The sequence below is a fragment of the Hoplias malabaricus genome, chromosome 1 (genome assembly GCF_029633855.1).
Source record: "Hoplias malabaricus isolate fHopMal1 chromosome 1, fHopMal1.hap1, whole genome shotgun sequence".
Lineage (NCBI taxonomy): Eukaryota > Metazoa > Chordata > Actinopteri > Characiformes > Erythrinidae > Hoplias > Hoplias malabaricus.
In genome coordinates, this window is record NC_089800.1 from 1,326,529 (window position 1) to 1,352,827 (window position 26,299).

The following is a 26,299-nucleotide window of genomic DNA, read 5'->3' on the forward strand; positions in this document are numbered from 1 at the left end:
AAGCAATGTCATTACGGTAGGATCCACACACACACACACACACACACACATCTGGAACTGTCCGGTTGTTGTTCGGTGGTCATTAGACAGCCTTGAATCTGTCAACATCACTGCAGGATTTAACTCTTCGTGGAAAAGGTCCGCTGAGACAGAGAGCTCATTCTGAGCCTGAATTCACTTCCTTAGAAGCAGAAATCCTTAACTGTGTAAACATTCATTCATTATCTGTAACCCTTATCCAGTTCAGGGTCGCGGTGGGTCCAGAGCCTACCTGGAATCATTGGGCGCAAGGCGGGAATACACCCTGGAGGGGGTGCCATTCCTTCACAGGGCAACACACACTCACACATTCACTCACACACTCACACCTACGGACACTTCTGAGTCGCCAATCCACCTACCAACGTGTGTTTTTGGACTGTGGGAGGAAACCGGAGCACCCAGAGGAAACCCACACAGACACAGGGAGAACACACCACACTTCTCACAGACAGTCACCCGGAGGAAACCCACGCAGACACAGGGAGAACACACCACACTCCTCACAGACAGTCACCCGGAGGAAACCCACACAGACACAGAGAGAACACACCACACTCCTCACAGACAGTCACCCGGAGGAAACCCACACAGACACAGAGAGAACACACCACACTCCTCACAGACAGTCACCCGGAGGAAACCCACACAGACACAGAGAGAACACACCACACTCCTCACAGACAGTCACCCGGAGGAAACCCACGCAGACACAGGGAGAACACACCACACTCCTCACAGACAGTCACCCGGAGGAAACCCACGCAGACACAGAGAGAACACACCACACTCCTCACAGACAGTCACCCGGAGGAAACCCACACAGACACAGAGAGAACACACCACACTCCTCACAGACAGTCACCCGGAGCGGGAATCGAACCCACAACCTCCAGGCCCCTGGAGCTGTGTGACTGCGACACCTACCTGCTGCACCACCGTGCCACCCCACTGTGTAAACAATGTGAAAGAAATCACTAATAACATCAAACACAACTGAGAAATGCACTGCAAACGTGTGCAGGAGGGTGTTAGTAAAATAGCTCTAGTGTGTATTTGGAGTGAAATGTAGTAGAAGGCTTTGGGAATAAAGGGCTTATCTCATCCACTGACCAGTTCACTTCGACAGTCACTTCTAATAATGGGAAAGAGGATTCCTGGAAAAGTGTCACCAGCAATGGATCTGACTGCATTACGGGATCCAGGATCGAAATTCCATAGTGGATTACTTATTAGAAAATCTATTCCAGTGCTATTCTGAACCAAACGGACCGCGTCCACTTTACTGGGTCCAATCGTGAACCGAGTTTGAACACTGTGCTGCATTTAGAGTACAATGAAGGCTGGAAAATTTCTGCAGGAAGTGACACATGACTGTCGTCCACTTAACACCCGATGCTCTGACAGAGCTCTGGCGTTCTCACACACCCCAAACACACCGCTGAGTAAAACTGATCCAGCAGCAGTAGTTTATCATTATCTTCCCCACTGAAGAGGTTACTATTAAATAAGAGCTATTACCCAGTAAAGGTGACCCCAAACGTACACTGATCATTTAAACATGTTAAAAACTTTTTAATATTACAAGAAAAAAATAGCGAAGGGCACGGTGATGAAAGCTCCGGAGCGAATGAAGAAGCATGGGTCTTGTGATTAGATTTTATAATGTGCTAAAAAGATTAGCTTGGCTCAGATATGGATATTTTTAATGCAGGATATTACAGCGGGTTACATCTCTCTCCTTATTCCTGCTTCTACCTGCCAAGAGCATTCAGGATCCATATGTGAAAGGAAGTCTATAAGGAGCCAGTCTAATACGTTATTGTGCCAGGATCGCTAACGAAATCACGGCTAAATTTGACGACGCTTAAGGGGACAGGACTGGTCTTAAGAAAGGTTTTCACTGATTTCAGAGAGTTATAGTCAGTTATTATCACAGCTTCACCAAATGAACATCTATGTCCCTTTCCAATACTGATACGTAGCCTGAAAATCCACGACAACCTGTTCCACCTAGAATCATAAATGTATTTTCTCTATCTATCTGTCTAGCTGTTCTATGTGCTGGGAAAACACTCTCCAATCGCAATATACAACTGTGCGCAACAACATCATTGCTTTAGCAGTCAGGCAAATTTATTTTGGTCTTTTTTTGTGTGTTCATCTATTCCTGCAGTGCAGTGGAACATCTATAGGCTTTCGGCCTTCTCTGATGCTCATTACTAAAACATGCAGTGACCTTGCTGCTTATCTCTGCAGCACAAGTGTGAAGTGAACTGGCAGCTCATCTCTTGCTCACTGTGCTTGCTCTCTCCAGCAGTGAGTCCTCGGCAGATGGCCCTCAGTCTCACACAGGGAGATCAGCAGGGGGCCACTCAGCAGTGGATGACTTTTATTATTGTCAGTGCAGTGATACGGACTACTTTAGCAATTAACGACAGAGAGCCAGAGAACTAGAGCTTGTGTAAACGGCAGTGTAACTGGCTAAAAAGTGATTTAATTTGGTGCTGATTTAATGATCCGTCACATTAACAGTGAACCAAGAGGTGAGTGATGGGGTCAGTGTGTGATGCCCTGTGATGAGCTGGTACACCCAATGATTCCAGGTAGGTTCTGGAGCCACCGAGACCCTGATCAGGATGAAGCTGTTTGAGGGTCCCGGTGGGTCTGGAGCCTACCCGGAATCATTGGGCGCAAGTTGGGAACACACCCTGGAGGGGGCGCCAGTCCTTCACAGGGCGACACACACTCACACCTACTGACACTATTGAGTCTCCAATCCACCTACCAACGTGTGTTTTTGGACTGTGGGAGGTAACCGGAGCGCCAGGAGGAAACCCACACAGACACAGGGAGAACACACCACACTCCTCACAGACAGTCACCCGGAGGAAACCCACACAGACACAGGGAGAACACACCACACTCCTCACAGACAGTCACCTGGAGGAAACCCACGCGGACACAGGGAGAACACACCACACTCCTCACAGACAGTCACCCAGAGGAAACCCACACAGACACAGGGAGAGAACACACCACACTCCTCACAGACAGTCACCCGGAGGAAACCCACACAGACACAGGGAGAACACACCACACTCCTCACAGACAGTCACCCGGAGGAAACCCACACAGACACAGGGAGAAAACACACCACACTCCTCACAGACAGTCACCCGGAGAAAACCCACGCAGACACAGGGAAAACACAACACACTCCTCACAAACAGTCACCCGGAGAAAACCCACGCAGACACAGGGAGAACTCAACACACTCCTCACAGATAGTCACCCGGAGGAAACCCACACAGACACAGGGAGAACACACCACACTCCTCACAGACAGTCACCCGGAGAAAATCCACGCAGACACAGGGAGAACACACCACACGCCTCACAGACAGTCACCCGGAGGAAACCCACGCAGACACAGGGAAAACACAACACACTCCTCACAAACAGTCACCCGGAGGAAACCCACACAGACACAGAGAGAACACACTACACTCCTCACAGACAGTCACCCGGAGGAAACCCACGCAGACACAGAGAGAACACACCACACTCCTCACAGACAGTCACCCGGAGAAAACCCACGCAGACACAGGGAAAACACAACACACTCCTCACAGACAGTCACCCGGAGAAAACCCACGCAGACACAGGGAAAACACAACACACTCCTCACAGACAGTCACCCGGAGGAAACCCACACAGACACAGAGAGAACACACTACACTCCTCACAGACAGTCACCCGGAGGAAACCCACGCAGACACAGAGAGAACACACCACACTCCTCACAGACAGTCACCCGGAGCAGGACTTCAACCCACAACCTCCAGGACCCTGGAGCTGTGACAGAGACACTACCTGCTGCACCACTGTGACGCCCAATAGAAGATTAATGATTTATATAGGGCTGGGCAATTAATCGAAATCGACATTCGGAAACTAATTGACATAATCTTGTCTACATCAATTGTCCCCACTGTGTGTTCATGTACTGTCCCTTTAAAACCATGCTACCAAGCCGTAGCCACGTGATTCCTCCCCCTACCTGCCTCATGGAGGAGAACCTAAATGCCGAGGCCAACCGAGCAACTCAAGCAGTTTGTACCAAAGAAAAACACAGCCTCTGTGATTTGGACGTGTTGTGTTTTGACTATAATTAAGACGACAGTGCTCAAAAAACAAGAGAGGAACAAGCTGCCAGCGACATTACAGAAAACACTGGAGCATATTTACAGCACACGCCTCGTCACTGAACTGTGAGGGTCATAAATAAAAACACAAAATAATTGTTCATTAATCGTTATTGTTGTAAAATGCACAATTAATCGTGATATTGATTAGCGCTCATATCGCCCAGCACTACACCAATAGGTACAACCCAACACTCCTGTATTTGTGTAGTTTAATGCTTGTTGGTAGTAATCTTCCCCATGTCCTAACAGCTCTGGACAAGCCACACTATAGCAGTAAATTACTCTGCAATCGCAATGAGCATCTGGGATGAATGACAGCATGCGACAGCTGCGATCATTTTGATTTGGTTAACAAATACCCGACCTATCCTTTTAAGATTCCGCCGTGACCGACGATGAATCCCCTCCGATCTGTTAAGGCTGCTTAAGCCTGCCGCCCCAGCAGTGGCGGTGATAATAGAGAGGATTAGGATTGATTACACAGTCACAGCAGAGTTTGAGTCCAACAGAGCAGTGGGCACAGTTCCCACCAACAGCAGCTCCAGCCCAGGCCTGGTATATAGTCCACTGAACCCCGCTGCATGACAGTCGCTGACAAACACCATCAGAGCCAAGGAGTCGCTGTTATGACTTCAGAAAATGTCTGGAAAGTATTGTTGCTTTCATTATAATTCAGTCCAGTAGAGTTGTAGAGGTCACATGACGCCTGTCTGAATGCAGCATTGATGTCATAAGTGCTGTCAGTTTACTTGCAAATTGATTTTGATCTGTAATTAAAGCACTTATCCCTTCACAACCCCTGCCACTGAAGACCTGCCTTGCTCTACATCAGTGGCGGATGCTGGTCTTTCAAGGAGGGGAAGCTCAATTTCAGCCTACATCATAAAATGTGTCGGTTTATTACTCTGTTCCTTTTTAAGAAAATGATCTGTGACCCTGTCGTACCAACAAGGCGTCTTTTCCAGGGACTTGACTAGTGTCCTCTCAATGGCCAGCAGAGCTAGGCTTAAACGGCCTTGGCCCATGTGAAGTGTGTCTGCCTGTGCTCCCACGGATCTTTACACCAAAGGATCGCTGATTCGCTCATTTCGCTGTCAATCAAAAAGGGATTCAGCCTCAGACAGATCATCCAATCATCATGCAGAAGCTGAGCGTCCGGGCCAGCCGAGGCCAGCCCACTGCCCCATAGACCCCCAGAGACGCTGAGCGTCCGATGGGCGGGACAAAGCCCAGCATTTATCCAATGACTCGTCTCGTTTCGCTGCTTCGCTATTGAACACTGTTTAAAGCACTGTGAAGCTGCGGGAATGATTGAGAGGAAAGCCGTGTCTTTACCAGTGATAAGAAGCTGATTCTGAACAAAAGTTGAGCGCGTTGTAGTGTATATTTATTCAATGACATGTACACAACAGTATATATTTGATCACTTATTTTTTTTGACATTTTAGGGGAAGCTGAGCTTCCCTTGCAGTCTTAGAGCAATCGCCTCTGCTCTACATGATTGCTCAGCACAGAAACATTGAGGAGAACTTTTTTTGGAGGAAGATGAAAAGATGAGACCCACTCGTTATCTTGTTGAGGCACTAGAAACATTCACAGCATCACTGTGTATCCTGAAATGGTGGAATGTTTAAGCCATAGGCTATAAACGAGCCAGTTTTAAAGGCAGTACTAGTCACCGGTATGAAGGCTATAAACGGATGCACACTAATCATCCATTTGTCCCCTTTCACTGCTTTAATGCCTTTAAGCTTTTACTGGCCACCGTCATGTGTCCACTCCACCAAAGAAAAACAGCAATGTATTCGACTGCTGGCTGTTGACCAGAATGAGCCTTTATTGGCCCCAATAAGAAATGCATTAGCGGGTGATCTCCCAGAGACAAACGGAGCTGAATACTTTTCCACAGATTGATTTTTAAATTGGAATTGCTATAATCACTGTAATTTAGAGTAAAGTAGGTAAAGTGCGTGTCCATAAAACTGCCTTTGAACTGAAGTTGTGGTTGTACAAAGTGTCTTATGATTCCATTAAAAGAAAAATCCAAGTCATGTCTCATTGGAGCATGTGATCTTAGAGGTAGAATTATGTTAAATGAAGACATTACGCAGGGCCATCGTTAGACAGAACGCTCTCACTTATAAAACACCGCCACTGAGATTTCATCTGCTTGCACCTGACTGAACAAAAGTAAAATTCATGGACGTTCTTCATTAGTTTATTGGACAATTTGGTTAAGGGGCATTTTATAGGTTACTGAGGTAAACAGGGGGCGGCACGGTGGAGCAGCAGGTGGTGTCTCTGTCACAGCTCCAGGGTCCTGGAGGTTGTGGGTTCGAGTCCCGCTCCGGGTGACTGTCTGTGAGGAGTGTGGTGTGTTCTCCCTTGTGTCTGAGTGTGTTTCCTCCGGGTGACTGTCTGTGAGGAGTGTGGTGTGTTCTCCCTGTGTCTGCGTGGGTTTCCTCTGGGTGACTGTCTGTGAGGAGTGTGGTGTGCTTTCCTCTCACGCAAGTTTTAAAAAGTGGTTAAATTTGACAAAATCGACAATGACTAACACTGATTATAGCACTCAAACCTTTGTAAAGCCCAGAGAAAGACCAAGTTACTGAAATATTGTTTTGAACATCGGTACTGATCACACTTGATGACTCAGCCAGCATCTTTAAGAAATAAAAGATACACTGGCCTCCCTGGTGACTAAGACTGTACCTAGCCCCACTGGCACCGTTAATGCATGCTCAGGACCACCAGTTCCATGAGATCTTTATGTGCTACAACACAAACCACCACAATAGCACATCCACAGTGCATTTCCCCAAGTAATCTGTAGTCTCCTTATCCACAACCACTGACTAGACCTTTCAGTTGTTTCTGATATCTCTATCACATCTGCCCTTAGTTTCCGGCCCTTGAAGCCGAACTGCACAAACAGGGATGTGGCTGACTTGGCTACACATCTCCTAACACCCATCTCCACCGGTCTTACATGTTCCTGCCACCCGTGTTCCCTCACCTCAGCCGCCAAGTCCACGTACTTCAGCTTCTTCCTTTTGAATGCCTTGTCTACTGCATCCTCAAATTGAACTGTTACCACTGTGAAATAAACTATCCGTTTATTTAAACTGGCTAAAGGCAAAGGTTATAAAGATGGAATAAAAACAGGTTTGTAGCAGTGTTGTTTTTTTACCCTCAAATTGGAAATGAAACAAAGCAGAAAACATACAGTAGAGCATTGTTACTTTTAGAGTTAGTGTTAGTTTAGTGTTATACTTTACCTGAAGATGCACAGAATCACGATGGCAGTAGTGAGGGAGATGAGGGAAACGCTGTGTCCGATGGTGTAGCCGATTTGAACGGACCGGAAGAAGTTCCCCTACGAGAGAATGTTTAGATATTTTTCATTTGTCACCAAACAAGTGTTACATTATTAAACACTGTGTTTCTAAACCTGTGAACAAACGTGTAGCTGAAGAAATGAACACAAAGTCACCTGATTTTAAGTTCCTCAATATCTGTCAGAACGTATTAGTTTCCATTTAGTCGTAAACAAGTAAAAGATCAAACTTTAAGAGCTGGTAGGATGTTGTCTACTAAAGAATTTATTCCCCTTTAGGCAAAATGGCGTGTCCTAGATCTGCGGGTTATAAATCACTGTTGGGAAGGGACACAGATGGTCATTTGTTGTGGCAGTGACAAATTCAGTGTAGCTTTTCTCAGAAAATGTCAGGTCTTCATTGACCACTACACATCATAATCTGACAGAGAAGGAGGAGCATCAGTAAGTGTTTAGGCGACTGGATTTAACCCTACACATGGCTTCCCAAGTAGAACATTAAAGGGGAAAAAGAAGGAAGAATATCATGAATGGCATTATATAGGACTTCACAACACCTTTTTGAAATGGCCACAACAAGGGAGACAACACACGGCCAGTTTCAGCTAATTAAAAAAAATCAATGCTTTCAATTTCGTCCACGTAATAACTGACTCATCCTTTCTTTCATTTCAATTATTATGGGCCTTCAGCAAAGACCTTGAAGGCCTTGAAGATCCACCACCGCAGGGAACGACGTCATTCGGCTGAAGGTAGGAGAATGCATCCTGTATAAAATCACAAAGAGAAATCTTTTGAAAAGTGCTGTGTTTGAGCTGGAAAATTTTTTTCAGTGATTTTTAATGAACCCACCATAATCACTTCTACTGACAATGACAGGGTCAGACCACGTTCGCCTATTATACACACTGGCATGCTGCTATAATATTCATCCTTCAGTCAATGTCTGCAGGGTCCTCTGAGCAGAACCACATCAGAACAGAAATATTTCTCACTCAAGGCCCGTCTTTTCTATTTAAAGAGTATGTTCTAAACCGTTTCTCCCATTTACTGAATCAATCAGTGACTCACTGCTTCTGATTGTTTTGAGTCCAACCATGGTCAAATTCTTCAGCCATAGTTAACAATGTGAATGGAGGTCAAAAATATAAAAAAACTACTCTGTGAGGTCTTATGTATTAATGTAACTCAGTAACGTAGCGTCCCATCAATATCTTCACCCACAAAGCTCCAAGGAACCTAGATACATGGAGTATTCACTGGCTTCTCTGTAGCTCAAGTCTGAAGGCCAAATGCACTAGTACTTGGATGGGAGACTGCCTGGGAATTCTAGGTGCTGTGAGCTCGGGGCAGCCGTGGTCTAATGGTTAGAGACTGGGCTTGGTACCAGAAGGTTGCTGGTTTGATCCCCAGGACCGGCAGGAACATCCACAGCTGAAGAGCCCTAGAGCAAGGCACTGAACCCCCAAATGTGGGCGCCGGGCGTGGGCGCTGGGGATGGTGTGTGTCTTCACTACCCCTCGTGCACTAGTGTGTGTGTGTGTGTGTGTGTGTGTGTGTTCACTACCCCTCATGCACTAGTGTGTGTGTGTGTGTGTTCACTACCCCTCGTGCACTAGTGTGTGTGTGTTCACTACCCCTCATGCACTAGTGTGTGTGTGTGTGTGTGTTCACTACCCCTCGTGCACTAATGTGTGTGTGTGTGTGTGTGTGTGTGTTCACTACCCCTCATGCACTAGTGTGTGTGTGTGTGTTCACTACCCCTCGTGCACTAGTGTGTGTGTGTGTGTGTGTTCACTACCCCTCGTGCACTAGTGTGTGTGTGTGTTCACTACCCCTCGTGCACTAGTGTGTGTGTGTGTTCACTAACCCTCGTGCACTAGTGTGTGTGTGTGTGTGTGTGTGTGTGTGTGTGTGTGTGTTCACTACCCCTCGTGCACTAGTGTGTATGTGTGTGTGTTTGTGTGTGTTCACTGTCACAGACGGGTTAAATGTGGAATACACATTTCGTTATACCTTGCACAACGACAAATAATTGCACGTTATTAATTCATCAAGACATAAGAGTTTAGAAATTTTTTCAAGAATTTCAAGAATTCTTTTTAAAAACATAAACAAACTGTAAACGTCATGTGAGTAAACACACTCTTAAAAGCTACTGGACCAAGCCCTGTAAAAGACATACGGTTCTGTTAGAGAACTGTTAGAGACGACACACTGCTTTTGTGCAAAAACAGTGGTGCACTGGTAATTATTCTCTAAGCACATGATTGAATCCTAGGCCTCGGTTATTGATAAAGCTGCAGATGTGTGAGGCTAACGTATATGAGAAGGTTAACAGCTTAGAGCTTGTCACTCAGAACAGTGTATTACAGTTGGGACAGTCCTTCAACTCGAACAAGTAGCAGAAATTCACAGTCAAGATAGATAGATAGATACTCACTCACTCACTCCCTCCCTCCCTCCCCAGGGGAAAATCAAGGACTAGAAATATTGTACAAATGACCCTGGAGGGTTCATTATTCTTTGAAGCTTTGGTTTCAGTTAATTATCTTCCTTCTTCCTTCTTGCTCTTAAGAAGGAGGCTAAGTACGGCTGGCTGTAGGACCTTCGCACGGGTAAAGCCCTGAATTTATAGTTTTATTCACTGTCACTCTTTTATAAGGAAATACATTTTCTCAATGTCAGGTGTCAAAAACCCCAAGTATCAGTTCTGTTTCTTCTAAGGTTCTTCTGGTGATGGCCAGGTGGAGCACATCCTCAATATCCGCCCGACTCTGCTGCTGGTCCACATCCAGCTGCCAGCCACTAAAGCCGCCACAGCTTACAATGACGGTCAATCTTGGGACCCAATTTAATTCTGTGGCGCGGTGCTGCTCACTGGCCTCTATATGTACCCTTGGTTTCCTTTGTGTGTGTAAGCTGTTTTGTACCTTTGTGTCGGTTTGTCCTTTGATGTTATTGTCAGCGCTTTGGGTCATTGAAAAGCGCTTCGTAAGTAAAATGTATTATTATTATTATTCCTGTAGAAATACTAAATCTACAGGGTGGGCCATTTATATGAATACACTTTAATAAAACGGGAATGGTTGGTGATATTAACTTCCTGTTTGTGGTACATTAGTATATGGGAGGGGGGAAACTTTTCAAGATGGGTGGTGACCATGGCGGCCATTTTGAAGTCGGCCATTTTGGATCCAACTTTTGTTTTTTCAACCGGAAGAGGGCAGCACTTTGAACACATTTTATAAGTGTTCAGAAACTTGTAAATAACTCATGAAAGAAAAAGGTTACATTAAAACCAAGCACACCGTTGTTTTTCTTGTGAAATCCCCAATAAGTTTGATGTGTCACATGACCCTCTTCCCATTAGAAAAACAAAAGTTGGATCCAAAATGACCGACTTCAAAATGGCCGCCACGGTCACCACCCATCTTGAAAAGTTTCCCCCCTCTCATATACTAATGTGTCACAAACAGGAAGTTAATATCACCAACCATTCCCATTTTATTAAGGTGTATCCATATAAATGGCCCATCCCTGTAGATTAAACCTTTACAAAGGAACATTTTCAAGGCTTCAGCTGCATGACTCTCCCTAGCTTGGTTTATCACTGAGAAATCAACTTTATTGTGGGAGTGTTTTAATGTCAAGTGCTGAATATAAAAGGTGCGTTATGTTGGTGTCAGGCCGGTGTGTGAGCTGCGAGAGGAAGAGGCTTCACGGTGAAGGAGCAGATGACACACTGAGCTGCCGAGGTGACGGGGAAGTCAGGTGCTGTGAAAAAAAGAATATTTTCTTGCCGCGTGAGCTCCGAGCACAGCGTATCAACCTTCAGCTGAATTCAGCTGGAGCTTCTCAATGTTTTCTAACAGAAAGAAAGCCAGTTGTGTTGTGTTGCATGAACCGAGAAAAACAAAAACCCTTTTGATGTTTAGACTTACGTCGTCGCTGGTGCCGTTGGGATTATATCCACAGTTCACGGCGATGGTTATGGGGTGCACTTCCGTCCAGCCTTCCGCCGTGCAAGTCTTAGACAGGTTCCCTGGGTAAAGACACAGTGGTCATTAACGACAGCCGACACAAATGTGGAGTAAAGGCAGGTTCTTCAACTTTTCTCAGGAAAATTATAATAAAATATTTCTATGAATATCTATGAATTTGCGACTAGTCTCCGTTGTAAATGTCTGAAGACTGCAGTTTTAAAGGAACACTAGGTAAGATTGGGTCTTTTTGCTCCTGGGCTCCCCCTAGACTTGTAAAGTGTAAGTCACATATAGAGAACTGTCCTGAAATCTAGAGGGCACAGAGATGAAGGAGATTGTGGCGTCCTACCCTCCTCCAAAAGTTACACAGTGCTGTTTTTGCAGTCCTTTGCCTGGAGTGGCAATGGCAGAGGTGCTATTCTCCTTATTACAGGTCAGGGAATCAGCTCGGTGATTTAGAAGATATAATCTTATGGTAAAAATACTACCTACTGTTACTTTAAAATTCGTAAATGATATATAATGCAGCTCTAGTGAAGAAGGTCCTGTTCTGGCCAGTGCATTCTGCCAAACTCAGTGTGATAAGTCAAGTCAAGGCAAGTCTAAGTGCATAGCGCTTTTTAAAACCTGTTGGTTTCGCAAAACAGCTTCACAGACATTCAAAATTAATACAAAACTGAAATGAATAACCACAGGTATGCAGCCAAAGGTGACAGTGGCAAGGAACATCTCCCTTCGAAGCTGGAGGATGAAACCTTGGGAGGAACCAGGACTCACAAGGGGGACCCACCCTCCTCTGGTCAAATCAATTTTAAACAACAGAGTTTTAATTTCAAGCTGCAGGTAGAAGCAGTCTTTGAGTCTGTAAAAAGGCGGTGGCGGCCTTTAGTAAAGGTCTGTGCTTCAGCGCAGTGACACTGTGACCTTTTCCGAGCCGCCATCGGCAAGTTACAAAACATTCTGTGCTGGAGAAGAACTCCGGTGTAAAAGACACCAATGTATGAGAAGCAGGTTTAGCCTTCCTTCATTCTCCAGGCTGTTTATGGCCACGCAGTTCCTTAGTACATTCTCCTTAATGGCGAATCTCGTAATAGAATTCAGGTTCAATCTAAAACGCTGCGGCAGGATTCATACTAAAAAAGCCTTTTCTGTTCCGGCACTGAGCTTTTCTGGGATCGATGCCCCAACAAAAATGTACCTCACCACATATGGGCACTTTTGTTGATGCATTGATTGAACCATTTAGTTCAGTCAAGGGGAGATCAAAGAACAAAAAAAGCTTCGATAAAGGGTTTGGTGTTGATTTAAGACCTGACCACATGGGGTTTAGCAGATAGGTCAAGAAACATGTGAAATAAGCAGGAAATGTCAATAGAAGCTACATGTCCTTTATCAGATCTCTGGCATGACACCTTCAATACAGCAGAGTCAAGCTGTCCAACTGCACTTAGTCTTGCTGTGAAAGAGAGTGTTGATGAAAGACGGGGTTCACTTGTACACATCGATTTCCTTCTTATGATAGTTGTAATGTGAGGTTGGTCCCTAATATTGGTGTGTTCTCCTTGTGTCTGCGTGGGTTTCCTCTGGGTGACTGTCTGTGAGGAGTGTGGTGTGTTCTCCTTGTGTCTGCGTGGGTTTCCTCCGGGTGACTGTCTGTGAGGAGTGTGGTGTGTTCTCTCTGTGTCTGCGTGGGTTTCCTCCGGGTGACTGTCTGTGAGGAGTGTGATGTGTTCTCCTTGTGTCTGCGTGGGTTTCCTCCGGGTGACTGTCTGTGAGGAGTGTGGTGTGTTCTCCTTGTGTCTGCGTGGGTTTCCTCCGGGTGACTGTCTGTGAGGAGTGTGGTGTGTTCTCCCTGTGTCTGCGTGGGTTTCCTCCGGGTGACTGTCTGTGAGGAGTGTGGTGTGTTCTCCCTGTGTCTGCGTGGGTTTCCTTTGGGTGACTGTCTGTGAGGAGTGTGGTGTGTTCTCTCTGTGTCTGCGTGGGTTTCCTCCGGGTGACTGTTTGTGAGGAGTGTGGTGTGTTCTCCCCGTGTCTGCGTGGGTTTCCTCCGGGTGACTGTCTGTGAGGAGTGTGGTGTGTTCTCTCTGTGATTTCTGACAGATATCAGTCACTCTGGATTAAGTATAAACTGGGACAAAGTGGATTTATCAAGACTGGAATTTAATTGTCCCTCCTTGTTGAAGATGACTTGACCACTGCTGTTCTCGCTCTCCGCTCACCTACAGCGACTGTGATACTGCAAGCAGAGAGTAAGCTGAAATGAGTGCAGTGCTGCTGTTGTACCATTATCAACCACGACAAAAAGACAACAACACTCTACTTTACGCTCTTTTGTTTCTTGCACCCGCCTCTGAATAAGATGCGAAGCTTTGTCTCACTGTAATTAACAAATGAACACAGGTACTGGTTTATCACATGGTATAAGAGCCTTGATAAAGCCCTTTAAGGAAGATCAAACTCTCCCTGCTGCGGGTTTGTTTTCACTGAACGTGTTCCCTGAGTTTCCCTGAAACGGTTTAAATCAACACTGCGCTCCCCCTGGCCTCGTTATGTTTAAATCTGACAGAGATTAATATAAAATAACCACTGCTCAGGGCCCTGACAGCATGGCTTTCTTTCCTCACACTTTTATATTTATGTAAAGGACAGAACTGAAAAGTCTTATATATTGAGTATAAGCTCTAACTCCCCAGGGTCTTAAAGGAAGCTGGCTCTGACGTAAGAACTTTTCAAGGACATACAAGTAAAGAAATAATAAATAAAATCACAAATGTCCACTGGGAGAACTGAAAAGGGTTCAAAGCGCTTTTGTGTCGGTGTATTGATGTGTCCATTTAACACATGAAAACATTCATAATATTCGTTAAAGCAGTCAGCAGTGGTAAATTCGAGCTGATTCTAGAGATGACTTGTTAACAGTAAGCAATGTCAGTGACATTAAAGAGAAGAAACACCTCCCAAACACAAAGTGGAACTGAGTTCTCAAGATGTAGAGCACCTTTAAAGGGAACAAAATTAAAGCAGTGAAACACACTAGAGTTTTCTGTTAAAGTGGGACCGCAGACAGGATCTCTTTAGTATCGGAGAGCGCTATCAAAAGCACTTTTGAAAACTGTTGTCTGTAATCCCGCTGACATCCAGCTGCATCACGAGAGCTTCTCAAACTGCACACAAAACTGCCATATCCCAGCTGGGAATTCCAGCCTCGTAATCAACACTCGGACTAACCCCGGTCTGATTAAATCAGCAGTTTATACAATCAACAACTCGTTATGGTTCAGTTTAGAGATGACCTCTCCACAGTCTTGATTAAAGCAGCATCTGAAACAACGAGGCCCAGGAGAGTCTTCTCTGTTTGTGTATTGCATTAGCAGAGGTGAGTAAACCTGCTGCAGTGGACGGCCACAACCACACTTTAAAAAGTCATTCTGGAGGCCTTTAGCCAAAACGTAAAAATATATGCACTGCTTTAACATAAAAAATGGAATGGAATGAGTTTTTATATTCATTTGGTGTTTTATTGAGTTGGTGACATAAATAACCACAACTCAATATATTTCATTAAACACTAAAAAGCAAAAATCATTATCTGGCAACTCAGTTATTTTTATTGGACAGCACCATTTTCTCATTCATTTGCTTTCTCCCGCCCACTCGGACGAGATGAGTTCTACGGGAGAAGGCTGCTTCAGTTTGCTCCACACACACTTTATTGTGGATAAGGCACAAAGAAAGCTTCCAGGGTGAGGGTTATAACCACTTTCAGGACCCAAATAGGTGGTATATTTTATTGGTGTGTTTAGTTTTGCCCTGTTTTTTCTGTTGTGTTGATGGTCTGTGTTTGGTGGATATTAGCAGAATTAGCCTGTTAGCCTGCTAGGCTAGCTTCCCTTAGCTCTGTAATTTGTGTGCTTTTGTAATTTAATTATTTACTCGCTTTGACACTTTAGGCACAACACGTTAAACACAGGGAGAGGGAAACGGAGGAGAGAGGAGTTACATTTCTATTGCTGTTTTTATGAATGTTCTCATGTTCTTGGATCATTGTTTAAATTGTCTCACACTCAGTTCACTGAAATGGAGCCTTATAACTGTGACATTTATACAGTAAACATCATACATTTTTTTTACTGTTTGAAATATGTGAAAGATGTGAGATGTGATCACAGTACGGAATAAAAGTAATCACACTGTTGAAGGGGGCGGCACGGTGGCGCAGCAGGTAGTGTCACAGTTACACAGCTCCAGGGACTTGGAGGTTGTGGGTTTGATTCCCGCTCCGGTTGACTGTTGGTGTGTTCTCCCTGTGTCTGTGTGGGTTTCCTCCGGGTGACTGTCTGTGTGGAGTGTGGTGTGTTCTCCCTGTGTCTGCGTGGGTTTCCTCCGGGTGCTCCGGTTTCCTCCCACAGTCCAAAAACACACGTTGGTAGGTGGATTGGACAGTGGATTGTGTGAGTGAATGTGTCTGTGTTGCCCTGTGAAGGACTGGCGCCCCCTCCAGGGTGTATTCCCGCCTTGCGCCCAATGATTCCAGGTAGGCTCTGGACCCACCGTGACCCTGAATTGGATAAGGGTTACAGATAATGAATGAATGAATGAACACTGTTGAATATCTGTTGATAGTGACCTTTATTAAGTTCAAATTTTATATAAATGTTTTTACTATGTCTCAAAGTAACTGACTGTACTCAAAACACTTGGTTGGATCGCTGTAATTTTACCAGAAGTCAACACAACTCAAAAAGACTGTCGCAAAGCATTGTGTTGTATTTTTTTTGTTGACCCAATGCTTGATTTTTTTAGAGCGACTCGAGCGGAGAATGAAAATGTGATAATACACAGAAAAAAGGAGTGAAATCTTTGTTTCCATAATCATTTCAGACCCATAGTGGTGAACTGTCCCCTCACAGTAGAAGGACTCACACAACGGCTGTGGATCAGATTTCTGAGACAGAGACTGGAGACCGTAGTGGAGTCTGTCAGGTACAGTGTGGTTGTCAGGAGTCTCATTTTAACTTTACCTATTAACTGTGTTTGAAACACCCGCTTCGTCTCTCATCCTCCTTCCTCCTGTCTTCAGGTGGATTGTTGGATCTAGTTTCTTCAGAAATATCTCCTCACCCAAATAACTAGTACTTAATGGTCATCACTGATTACAATTTAAACAAAATCAGAGTGTTCTCGGATAGTTCTGCAGTTCTGAAACTACAAATAAACAGTGATTACAAATAAAGGCAACCTGGGCCACAAAGTTGGGCAAAGCTTAATGCTGCCTTTACAACAAAATCCTGCCACCCACCTGCGTTTCATTTGCTTATGAATGTAATTACTCCTTTTCCTACACTTCGACCTCTGTCAACAGAGGCAAATATCCCAAACAGCCTCGCATTTATGTGTCTGCACCCACCCACGCGCAATACATCTGCCTCATTGTCCTGGACCTCAGGCTCTTTCATAAGCAGCACACTGGCGTATCCTGACACTGGAGAGTGATCAGCCTTTTATTACGCTGTAAAGGGTAATCTAGGCCGTAACATGCAGTCAGAGCCAGTACATATCTCTGTGTTATGGCGGTGGATTTCCAGATTCAACAGCTGTTTCATGCTCAAATTATTATAAGAAAAGTCAAAGGGTTGAGCAAAAATCTCAAAAATAATGTGTATTCTGATCCCAAATCAGGGCTGACCCCTAACACACAGGAAGTGAGTATTCTGTATCATTTTAGAGCACTTCTAAAGGTTTAAAATGCTTTTAAATGTGTTTATTAAAGGTGATGTTCGTGATTCTAACCCTAATCCGAAGCATGTTTGTTCACCATTCATCCAAACCGTCTCAGGGGCTCTCTCTGTGCGTCGCTGGCTCAGACACAGCATCTGGACCCCCTTTGGATCCCGAATGAGGACGCTGCTCTGCTCCTGCTCCACACATGGGTAACACTGACTTGTTTAATGCTGTTTCAGACGTAGTGCTTAACAAAACAACGTACATGATTTTGGAGAGCTGATGTTCTCAGAGCAAACACCTCAGAATCAGTTCCATGTTATGATTTACGGTTGTACACAACTTAAATATCATTAATAATCAGTTACAGCGGGGCGGCACGGTGGAACAGCAGGTAGTGTCGCAGTCTTCAACGACATACAGCAAGCAGCTTTGGCTGTCTGATAACTAATAAAAGACAGATTATCTATCTTATATCTCGTATCCACAACAGAAGCAAATCCAGGGAACCAGGGACCTGGAGGTTGTGGGTTCGGTTCCCGCTCCGGGTGACTGTCTGTGAGGAGTGTGGTGTGTTCTCTCTGTGTCTCCGTGGGTTTCCTCCGGGTGACTGTCTGTGAGGAGTGTGGTGTGTTCTCCCTGTGTCTGCGTGGGTTTCCTCCGGGTGACTGTCTGTGAGGAGTGTGGTGTGTTCTCCCTGTGTCTGCGTGGGTTTCCTCCGGGTGACTGTCTGTGAGGAGTGTGGTGTGTTCTCCCTGTGTCTGCGTGGGTTTCCTCCGGGTGACTGTCTGTGAGGAGTGTGGTGTGTTCTCCCTGTGTCTGCGTGAGTTTCCTCCGGGTGACTGTCTGTGAGGAGTGTGGTGTGTTCTCCCTGTGTCTGCGTGGGTTTCCTCCGGGTGACTGTCTGTGAGAAGTGTGGTGTGTTCTCCCTGTGTCTGCGTGGGTTTCCTCCGGGTGACTGTCTGTGAGGAGTGTGGTGTGTTCTCCCTGTGTCTGCGTGGGTTTCCTCCGGGTGACTGTCTGTGAGAAGTGTGGTGTGTTCTCCCTGTGTTTGTGTGGGTTTCCTCCGGGTGACTGTCTGTGAGGAGTGTGGTGTGTTCTCCCTGTGTCTGCGTGGGTTTCCTCCGGGTGACTGTCTGTGAGGAGTGTGGTGTGTTCTCTCTGTGTCTGCGTGGGTTTCCTCCGGGTGACTGTCTGTGAGGAGTGTGGTGTGTTCTCCCTGTGTCTGCGTGGATTTTCTCCGGGTGACTGTCTGTGAGGAGTGTGGTGTGTTCTCCCTGTGTCTGCGTGGGTTTCCTCCGGGTGACTGTCTGTGAGGAGTGTGGTGTGTTCTCCCTGTGTCTGCGTGGGTTTCCTCCGGGTGACTGTCTGTGAGGAGTGTGTTGTGTTCTCCCTGTGTCTGCGTGGGTTTCCTCCGGGTGACTGTCTGTGAGGAGTGTGGTGTGTTCTCCCTGTGTCTGCGTGGGTTTCCTCCGGGTGACTGTCTGTGAGGAGTGTGGTGTGTTCTCCCTGTGTCTGCGTGGGTTTCCTCCGGGTGACTGTCTGTGAGGAGTGTGGTGTGTTCTTTCTGTGTCTGCGTGGGTTTCCTCCGGGTGACTGTCTGTGAGGAGTGTGGTGTGTTCTCCCTGTGTCTGCGTGGGTTTCCTCCGGGTGACTGTCTGTGAGGAGTGTGGTGTGTTCTCTCTGTGTCTGCGTGGGTTTCCTCCGGGTGACTGTCTGTGAGGAGTGTGGTGTGTTCTCCCTGTGTCTGCGTGGGTTTTCTCCGGGTGCTCCGGTTTCCTCCCACAGTCCAAAAACACATGTTGGTAGGTGGATTGGCGACTCAAAAGTGTCCATAGGTGTGAGTGTGTGAGTGAATGTGTGTGTGTGTGTTGCCCTGTAAAGGACTGGCGCCCCCTCCAGGGTGTATTCCCGCCTTGCGCCCAATGATTCCAGGTAGGCTCTGGACCCACCGTGACCCTGAATTGGATAAGGGTTACAGATAATGGATGGATCATTTACAGCAGAGTGGCCCGTTGTTGCCAAATAGTGAACCCACCTCCATCTACAAAGTTAAACCTCAGATACTTCATTAGGCAACATTCTTCCTGTCAGTTTCACTACATATTTGTAACCATTTAACCACTGATTGGCTTGTTTTATTTCACAGTGCGTGGGTCGGCGAGCTCCAGATTTACAACTGAATGTTCGCAGTCACTGAACAAGGGATTATTGTAAAATATGGCACCTATAAGATGACTAAACCTGGTCCAGCAGACCGCGCTCTAGCTTAACACCCGCTACTGTACTCTTTCTAATTTACCGCGCCCCGTGTCTCAAAGAGCACCAGTGAAACATTCAGGAACATTCAATTAAGCGAATATTCCTCTCAAAGAGCCCGAAGCACATGTTCTGAAGGTGTTTCATCATCCACGGGTCCTGGGGATTATCATTAACCTGTACATAGACGTGCAGCTGGAGTAATTGACCTGATACACTTTTAATTCCGTGAGGTATGAGAGTAAAAAAGTGTAGACCCACGTACGCGCAGAAATCAAAGTCCAGTTCACTTGTTTAGACTCCACGTCTAAAGCATCTTTCAGGAGATATTCCGCCGGCCTGTTTGGCATGTGTTTACTAAGGACCCTCACTCTAATTGCTTGTCAGATTGATTTATCTGTGGTGCACTAACAATTATTTCTGTAAACTAGCACTCGGCTTTAAAAGTACTTCGACTATTAAAACTGCATATCTGTTTAACAGTACACGGCACTTTCCTCTGGCTCTAAATTGGACCCTGGGTCTCCATTCTCGCTCTTGTCCTGCCATCTATTCCGCTAAGCAGCGTGTAAGTGTGATTAATGAGCTGCAGTGTGCCATTGATTTCTTTAATTCCACAGGGTGTACACAACAGCACTGTTACATATGTATCAGTCAGGAGGAGAGTCAAAGCTTTCACAGGAAGTGAAGATGGATGGTTTTCTGTACTTCCTCCTCCCAGAGAAGCTAACATTTAGCCTTTACTAACGTAGAGGGAAGGAGATGAAGGTGATGTCCTGGGATTTGGGATTTAGCATTTTCACTTTAAAATAAGAGTATCTTTAGAAGGGTTTATACATGGTTTAAAATCAGTTTTTTAAATGGGTATCAGTTTGATTGTCCATGCCTTAAAAGTCATCAATAATCATGTGTGACTTTAGAATGTGAATTTAGTCATTTCATACGTTAAGGTACACCACATTATCATTAATGTCTCAGAAGACAATCTCATGGTTCATTCATTAAAATACGATTGGCTTGTTTTATTTCAGAGTGCGTGGGTTGGTGAGGTGCTTCCTTGTCTAAGTCTTCAATCATGTTTGTGTGAGAGTGAAAAGACAAGGCTTAAGAAGTAGAAGAAGAAGAAATACCTTTATTGATCCCCTTGGGGGGGGAATCACACACACACACACACACACACACACACACACACACTAGGGGCAGTGAACACACACACAGCCGGAGCTTCCGGTACCGGAAACAGAACCAGCGACACTCTGACCTCAAGCTCGCTACTGTAACCTCAAGGCTGCAGGTGCCCCCCTTTAATAACAGTAAGCTCAAGTAAATGCTTCACTGAGAGAGAGAATAGAGCCTCCGTTTTTGCTACTCTATGCTCAGCACTGCAGAAACTGCACTATGTAACCTTTGGAGGAGGGTAGGCAACCTCCATTCCATTCCTATTCCGCACTGAAGTCGACACTGGAGACAGTCCCATCTTGTCTTTGTTTTATTGTCAAATACGTGGCAAATACACAGATATAAAGTGAAGGATACTTTTTTTTAACTCACCTTCTACTTAAAAACACAAATTTAATACGAAGTGAACAGGATGGATGCGTGGATGAGATGTGGTTATTTTTGAGAACCTGTTTATGGAGTTTGTGTTGTAGCACAGCGGTATAAGCCCACGGTCGGAAGCTTTGCTCCAAACTGACAGAAGCATAAAAGTCTGCCATCCTTCTCACCCGCTGAGGCACGGTGACTGGTGTTATCATGGATTTCCAGCCACACTCCTGCTTCACTGAGGAGTGATACCAACCACATCAGCTCTTTAATAACACGGATCCAACTGATTTCCAGTAACACAGATTTCACACAGATCTGAGTTAGTGAAGAGCAGCCAAAACCCACTCAATCCGTCTCTTGTCGTCCAAAGCCAGAGAGCTGACTGCAAAGTTGATGGATTTAAGCGTGGAGTGTATTCTCTGTCACACATACGTTTGTAAAATCCTGCATTTTGTCATGATATACATACGATACCTTTGTATGTGGGCGGCACGGGGCGCAGCAGGTAGTGTCGCAGTCACACAACTGGAGGTTGTGGGTTTGATTCCCGCTCCGGGTGACTGTCTGTGAGGAGTGTGGTGTGTTCTCTCTGTGTCTGCGTGGGTTTCCTCCGGGTGACTGTCTGTGAGGAGTGTGGTGTGTTCTCTCTGTGTCTGCGTGGGTTTCCTCCGGGTGACTGTCTGTGAGGAGTGTGGTGTGTTCTCTCTGTGTCTGCGTGGGTTTCCTCCGGGTGACTGTCTGTGAGGAGTGTGGTGTGTTCTCTCTGTGTCTGCGTGGGTTTCCTCCGGGTGCTCCAGTTTCCTCCCACGCTCCAAAAACACACATTGGTAGGTGGATTGGAGACTCAAAAGTGTCCGTAGGTGTGAGTGAATGTGTCTGTGTTGCCCTGTGAAGGACTCGCGCCCCCTCCAGGGTGTGTTCCCAGCTTGTGCCCAATGATTCCAGGTAGACTCTGGACCCACCGCGACCCTGAACTGGATAAGGGTCACAGATAATGAATGAATGAATGAATGAACCTTTGTATGTCTTTCATTTGACAGCATTTGTTTCAAATCAACATTAATCTTTCATTCAAAACCTCACTGGATTTTCATTTTCCATGATATGGCCAACTAAACATGACTTAAATATCTTTTCTTTTTTTGACCAAGTGCTTATGAGCTGCGAAAGCTAGACTTGTCCCTGATGGAGTCAACCTCCTGCCCTCTTAACCTCCACACTTCAAACCACCCTTCTTTTAACCTGGAAATGCCACTGTAGGGTTCTCAAACACATCTCAGTGTTCCTGAACATCTATAACTTCCATCATCTATCATTCAGTGCACTGGATCGGTCGTCCGTTCAGAACTCCAGTCCAGACCACCCACACTTCAAATGTGCTGAGTGCATCAGGGCGCAGATAAACAGAGCGACACACAGGAGAACAGCTTTCAAACTGAATTTCACATCATCTGTGCCATCAGTAATTAGAGTTCAACCTCAATCAAAAATGCATGAGATTCTGGACCTCCTGCCTCTCATTCGTCTGCCAGCATTACAACAGAGAGCCCTTAGAATACCATGACATCAAATCTATACCCCTGCATTATACAGAGTCTACATAAACGCCGCACTTAACCCCAGCACTCCATTATCGACATGTTATACCTTGCTTGTTTTTCGACAACTCTCAGCACTGTGGGGTGCTCTCCCCAGTTCAAACGGCTTTTGAAGATGCCTTAAACCAGCTGCTAGAAGCAGTGATCTCAATACTGATCTCATAATAACTTTACAGAACCCACTAGAAGCAAGAGCAAGCCTTTTGGGGGGATTGGGTTAAATTATCTAGACAGGAACTACAATTAAGATTCATTCATTCATTCATTGTCTGTAACATTTATTCAGTTCAGGGCAGCGGTGGGAACACACCCTGGAGGGGGCGCCAATCCTTTACAGGGCGACACACACTCATACGTTCAGAGAGTATATTGATTTTACAAATATTAATGTTGGGCGGCACGGTGGTGCAGCGGGTAGTGTCTCTGTCACAGCTCCAGGGTCCTGCAGGGTGTGGGTTCGAGTCCCGCTCTGGGTGACTGTCTGTGAGAAGTGTGGTGTGTTCTCCCTGTGTCTGCGTGGATTTCATCCGGGTGACTGTCTGTGAGGAGTGTGGTGTGTTCTCCCTGTGTCTGCGTGGGTTTCCTCCGGGTGACTGTCTGTGAGGAGTGTGGTGTGTTCTCCGTGTGTCTGTGTGGGTTTCCTCCGGGTGACTGTCTGTGAGAAGTGTGGTGTGTTCTCCCTGTGTCTGCGTGGATTTCATCCGGGTGACTGTCTGTGAGGAGTGTGGTGTGTTCTCCCTGTGTCTGTGTGGGTTTCCTCCGGGTGACTGTCTGTGAGGAGTGTGGTGTGTTCTCCCTGTGTGGGTTTCCTCCGGGTGACTGTCTGTGAGGAGTGTGGTGTGTTCTCTCTGTCTCTGCGTGGGTTTCCTCCGGATGACTGTCTGTGAGGAATGTGGTGTGTTCTCTCTGTGTCTGTGTGGGTTTCCTCCGGGTGACTGTCTGTGAGGAGTGTGGTGTGTTCTCTCTGTGTCTGCGTGGATTTCATCCGGGTGACTGTCTGTGAGGAGTGTGGTGTGTTCTCCCTGTGTCTGTGTGGGTTTCCTCCGGGTGACTGTCTGTGAGGAGTGTGGTGTGTTCTCCCTGTGTCTGTGTGGGTTTCCTCCGGGTGACTGTCTGTGAGGAGTGTGGTGTGTTCTCTCTGTGTCTGCGTGGGTTTCCTCCGGGTGACTGTCTGTGAGGAGTGTGGTGTGTTCTCTCTGTGTCTGCGTGGGTTTTCTCCGGGTGACTGTCTGTGAGGAGTGTGGTGTGTTCTCCCTGTGTCTGCTTGGGTTTCCTATCAAAATATGCAAGTGAATTTTAGGATCCTAGTTGTAGCCCCCTCCAGGTAGGCTCTGGACCCACCGCCACCCTAAACTGGATAAGGGTTACAGATAATGAATGAATGAATGAATGAATGAATATACACATTAACCATAGTCATCTACATCAGCAGCACCACCTCCCACACTGTTAGAATTAAGCAGTGAAACAAAGCTGAAACTTCGCCAGTGACATTGTCAGAAACAGCACGGTGCAGTATTTTGACGGGAAGCGTCTGCTATAAATCAGATGTGACACCACTCAGCCTCATGCAGGAATTTACGAAATGCCACCAATGCTGTGTCCTCATTGGTCTGCTTGTCTACGCTTTAAAAAATCTAAATAATTACTACCAAGCGCCAAGAACCACAACCAGCTGCGCAACAAGGGCTAATCTTAATCAGTGCAACTTTCTAGCCAACTTTGTGTGTGGGAATTCTTACAAACAATGTCAAAGACGTTGAAAGACTTCACCTCACGAGTGTGAAGGCCAAGGCCTGAGGGGTTGCATAGCGACCGAGAAGAAAAGAGCCCTGCGGCCTCTGTGTCCCAGTGAGAGGCCAATTGCACGCTTGGTGATTTCCAGCCACAAACAGCACAGCTGGGGCTCCATTCACACTGCGGCCAGTTGCCAGACGTCCAGCATCATCTGTAATTCCACATTAAATGACATCCTTTCTTAACAATTCAGAGCAAGTGCCCGTAAAAACGAAGTATCCCACAGAAAAGAAGATGTAACCTCCAAGTTCTCTGTGTACATTCCTTGATCTATTTTGTACATGTTTTGTTGTGTAGCTGGTGGTTGGCGTTGTTTTCCTAATACAATCTCTAACCACTTCCTCTCCATCGTTGCGTGAAGTTTACATTACACTGCTGCCTATGCTTCAGCATTCAGAGGATGTCATACATCTTTAGCAAACGCTGTATTTTAAATCAGCATCTCTCCACTTAAACACAGCAGAAATGCATAGCCTTGTTTTGATTTGGGAAAACAACACGTGAAGGAAGGCTGCGTTCCTTAAGTGCTGTTATGCTGTGAAATAAACAGCCGCTCAGCATTGCAATCACAGCCTCATTGCACTGGAACGCACGGTTGCGCCGTATCTTTAGACACCAGAAAAATTCCATCGGAGGGTAAGGAATGATAAATGATTTGTCCGCCACAGGCCAGGCTCAGTTTATTCTAATCAGAAGCAAGTGCCGCAGTGTGTGAGTCACACCTGAATAAGACCCTGGTATCCCAGTGGGCCTGGATGTGTCGGGCACTTGGAAGCAAATGTGTTGTGAGGCTCGTGGTGTAACAGAAAAGTGCCAGGCTTGGACAGCAGACACAGAACAGACGCCCCATATCACACCAGGCACAGTAAACTCATGAGGGTTATTACACTGGGCCTGGAATAAACCTCTCTTACACCACAGCATCATGGGAGATGGGATATGTACAGTACGTTTGGGTGAAACGGTAGAAACCTAACATTAAACTCGATGACTCTTTCGTGTACAGAGTATGGACGTTGTTAGACCTGTTTTAAAAGGGCTGTAGCCCCCACCCCGCCCCTAAACATCTCTCTCTCTCTCCATATTAACAGTGTAATGAAACTTGGGAGCACTAGGACCTGGGGGAGCTGCTGCTGTTACTGCATGTCCCTTTGACGCCGGTCTGTTCTTGACAGAATACACACGCGGTGTGTGTGCGGGGAGAAGGTGTAGTGAGTTTCCTGACGCCGAGTGTCATTTCAAGACAAAAATAAAGTAAAAACATTACAATCTGCGATGAACCAAACTGAACGCCACTGAGGCACTAGCTGAAACAGCGCTATGTAGCAGAGGAACACTGATTATCGATGAGGGTAAAGAAAGCTGCTGAAAAACTGCGTTAAACACAGAGCAGACTGAGCTGAGGGTTATGTTCTTTCCTGACGTCACGGCTGTGTATTTCACAGACACCTGCAGATAATCAGTTAATAGCTGTTCACGACTCAGTTAGTGTTTCTACCTGTAGATGGACATTAACAGCTCCTTGTGGCTTTGCTTCATCTGTACCTCGTCAAAGACGTTTACCGCTACGAGGCAATGACCCCTAGACGCCCCCCAGTTAAAGCTTAGCCCCTAATCATTCACCTCAAGTGAGTGGTACACAGTATGTTTCCTGATATTCCGTTTTTCTGAGGTTTTCCAAACAGAATGAAATGGACAAAATAGGAGAACTACGTATGTCCATCTTCTTTCGGGTCCCAGCTGTTTGACTACATTTGTGAAGAGAGGAAGACACATGTGTAAATCACATTATTGTGCCAAATGTTC

The 26,299-nt window shown here is 46.0% G+C and overlaps 1 protein-coding gene across 1 annotated transcript in view; it reads right to left on the reverse strand.

The window, feature by feature from the left end:
* The window catches only part of vipr1b (vasoactive intestinal peptide receptor 1b), a 72,631-nt gene that overhangs the window by 19,473 nt on the left and 26,859 nt on the right, over nt 1-26,299 (reverse strand). The window contains exons 4-5 of the mRNA XM_066676004.1: nt 11,529-11,629; nt 7,526-7,623 (exon numbers count right to left, since the gene is read on the reverse strand). Coding sequence (XP_066532101.1) covers nt 7,526-7,623; nt 11,529-11,629 — 199 coding nt within the window. The remainder of the gene's footprint in view (nt 1-7,525; nt 7,624-11,528; nt 11,630-26,299) is intronic.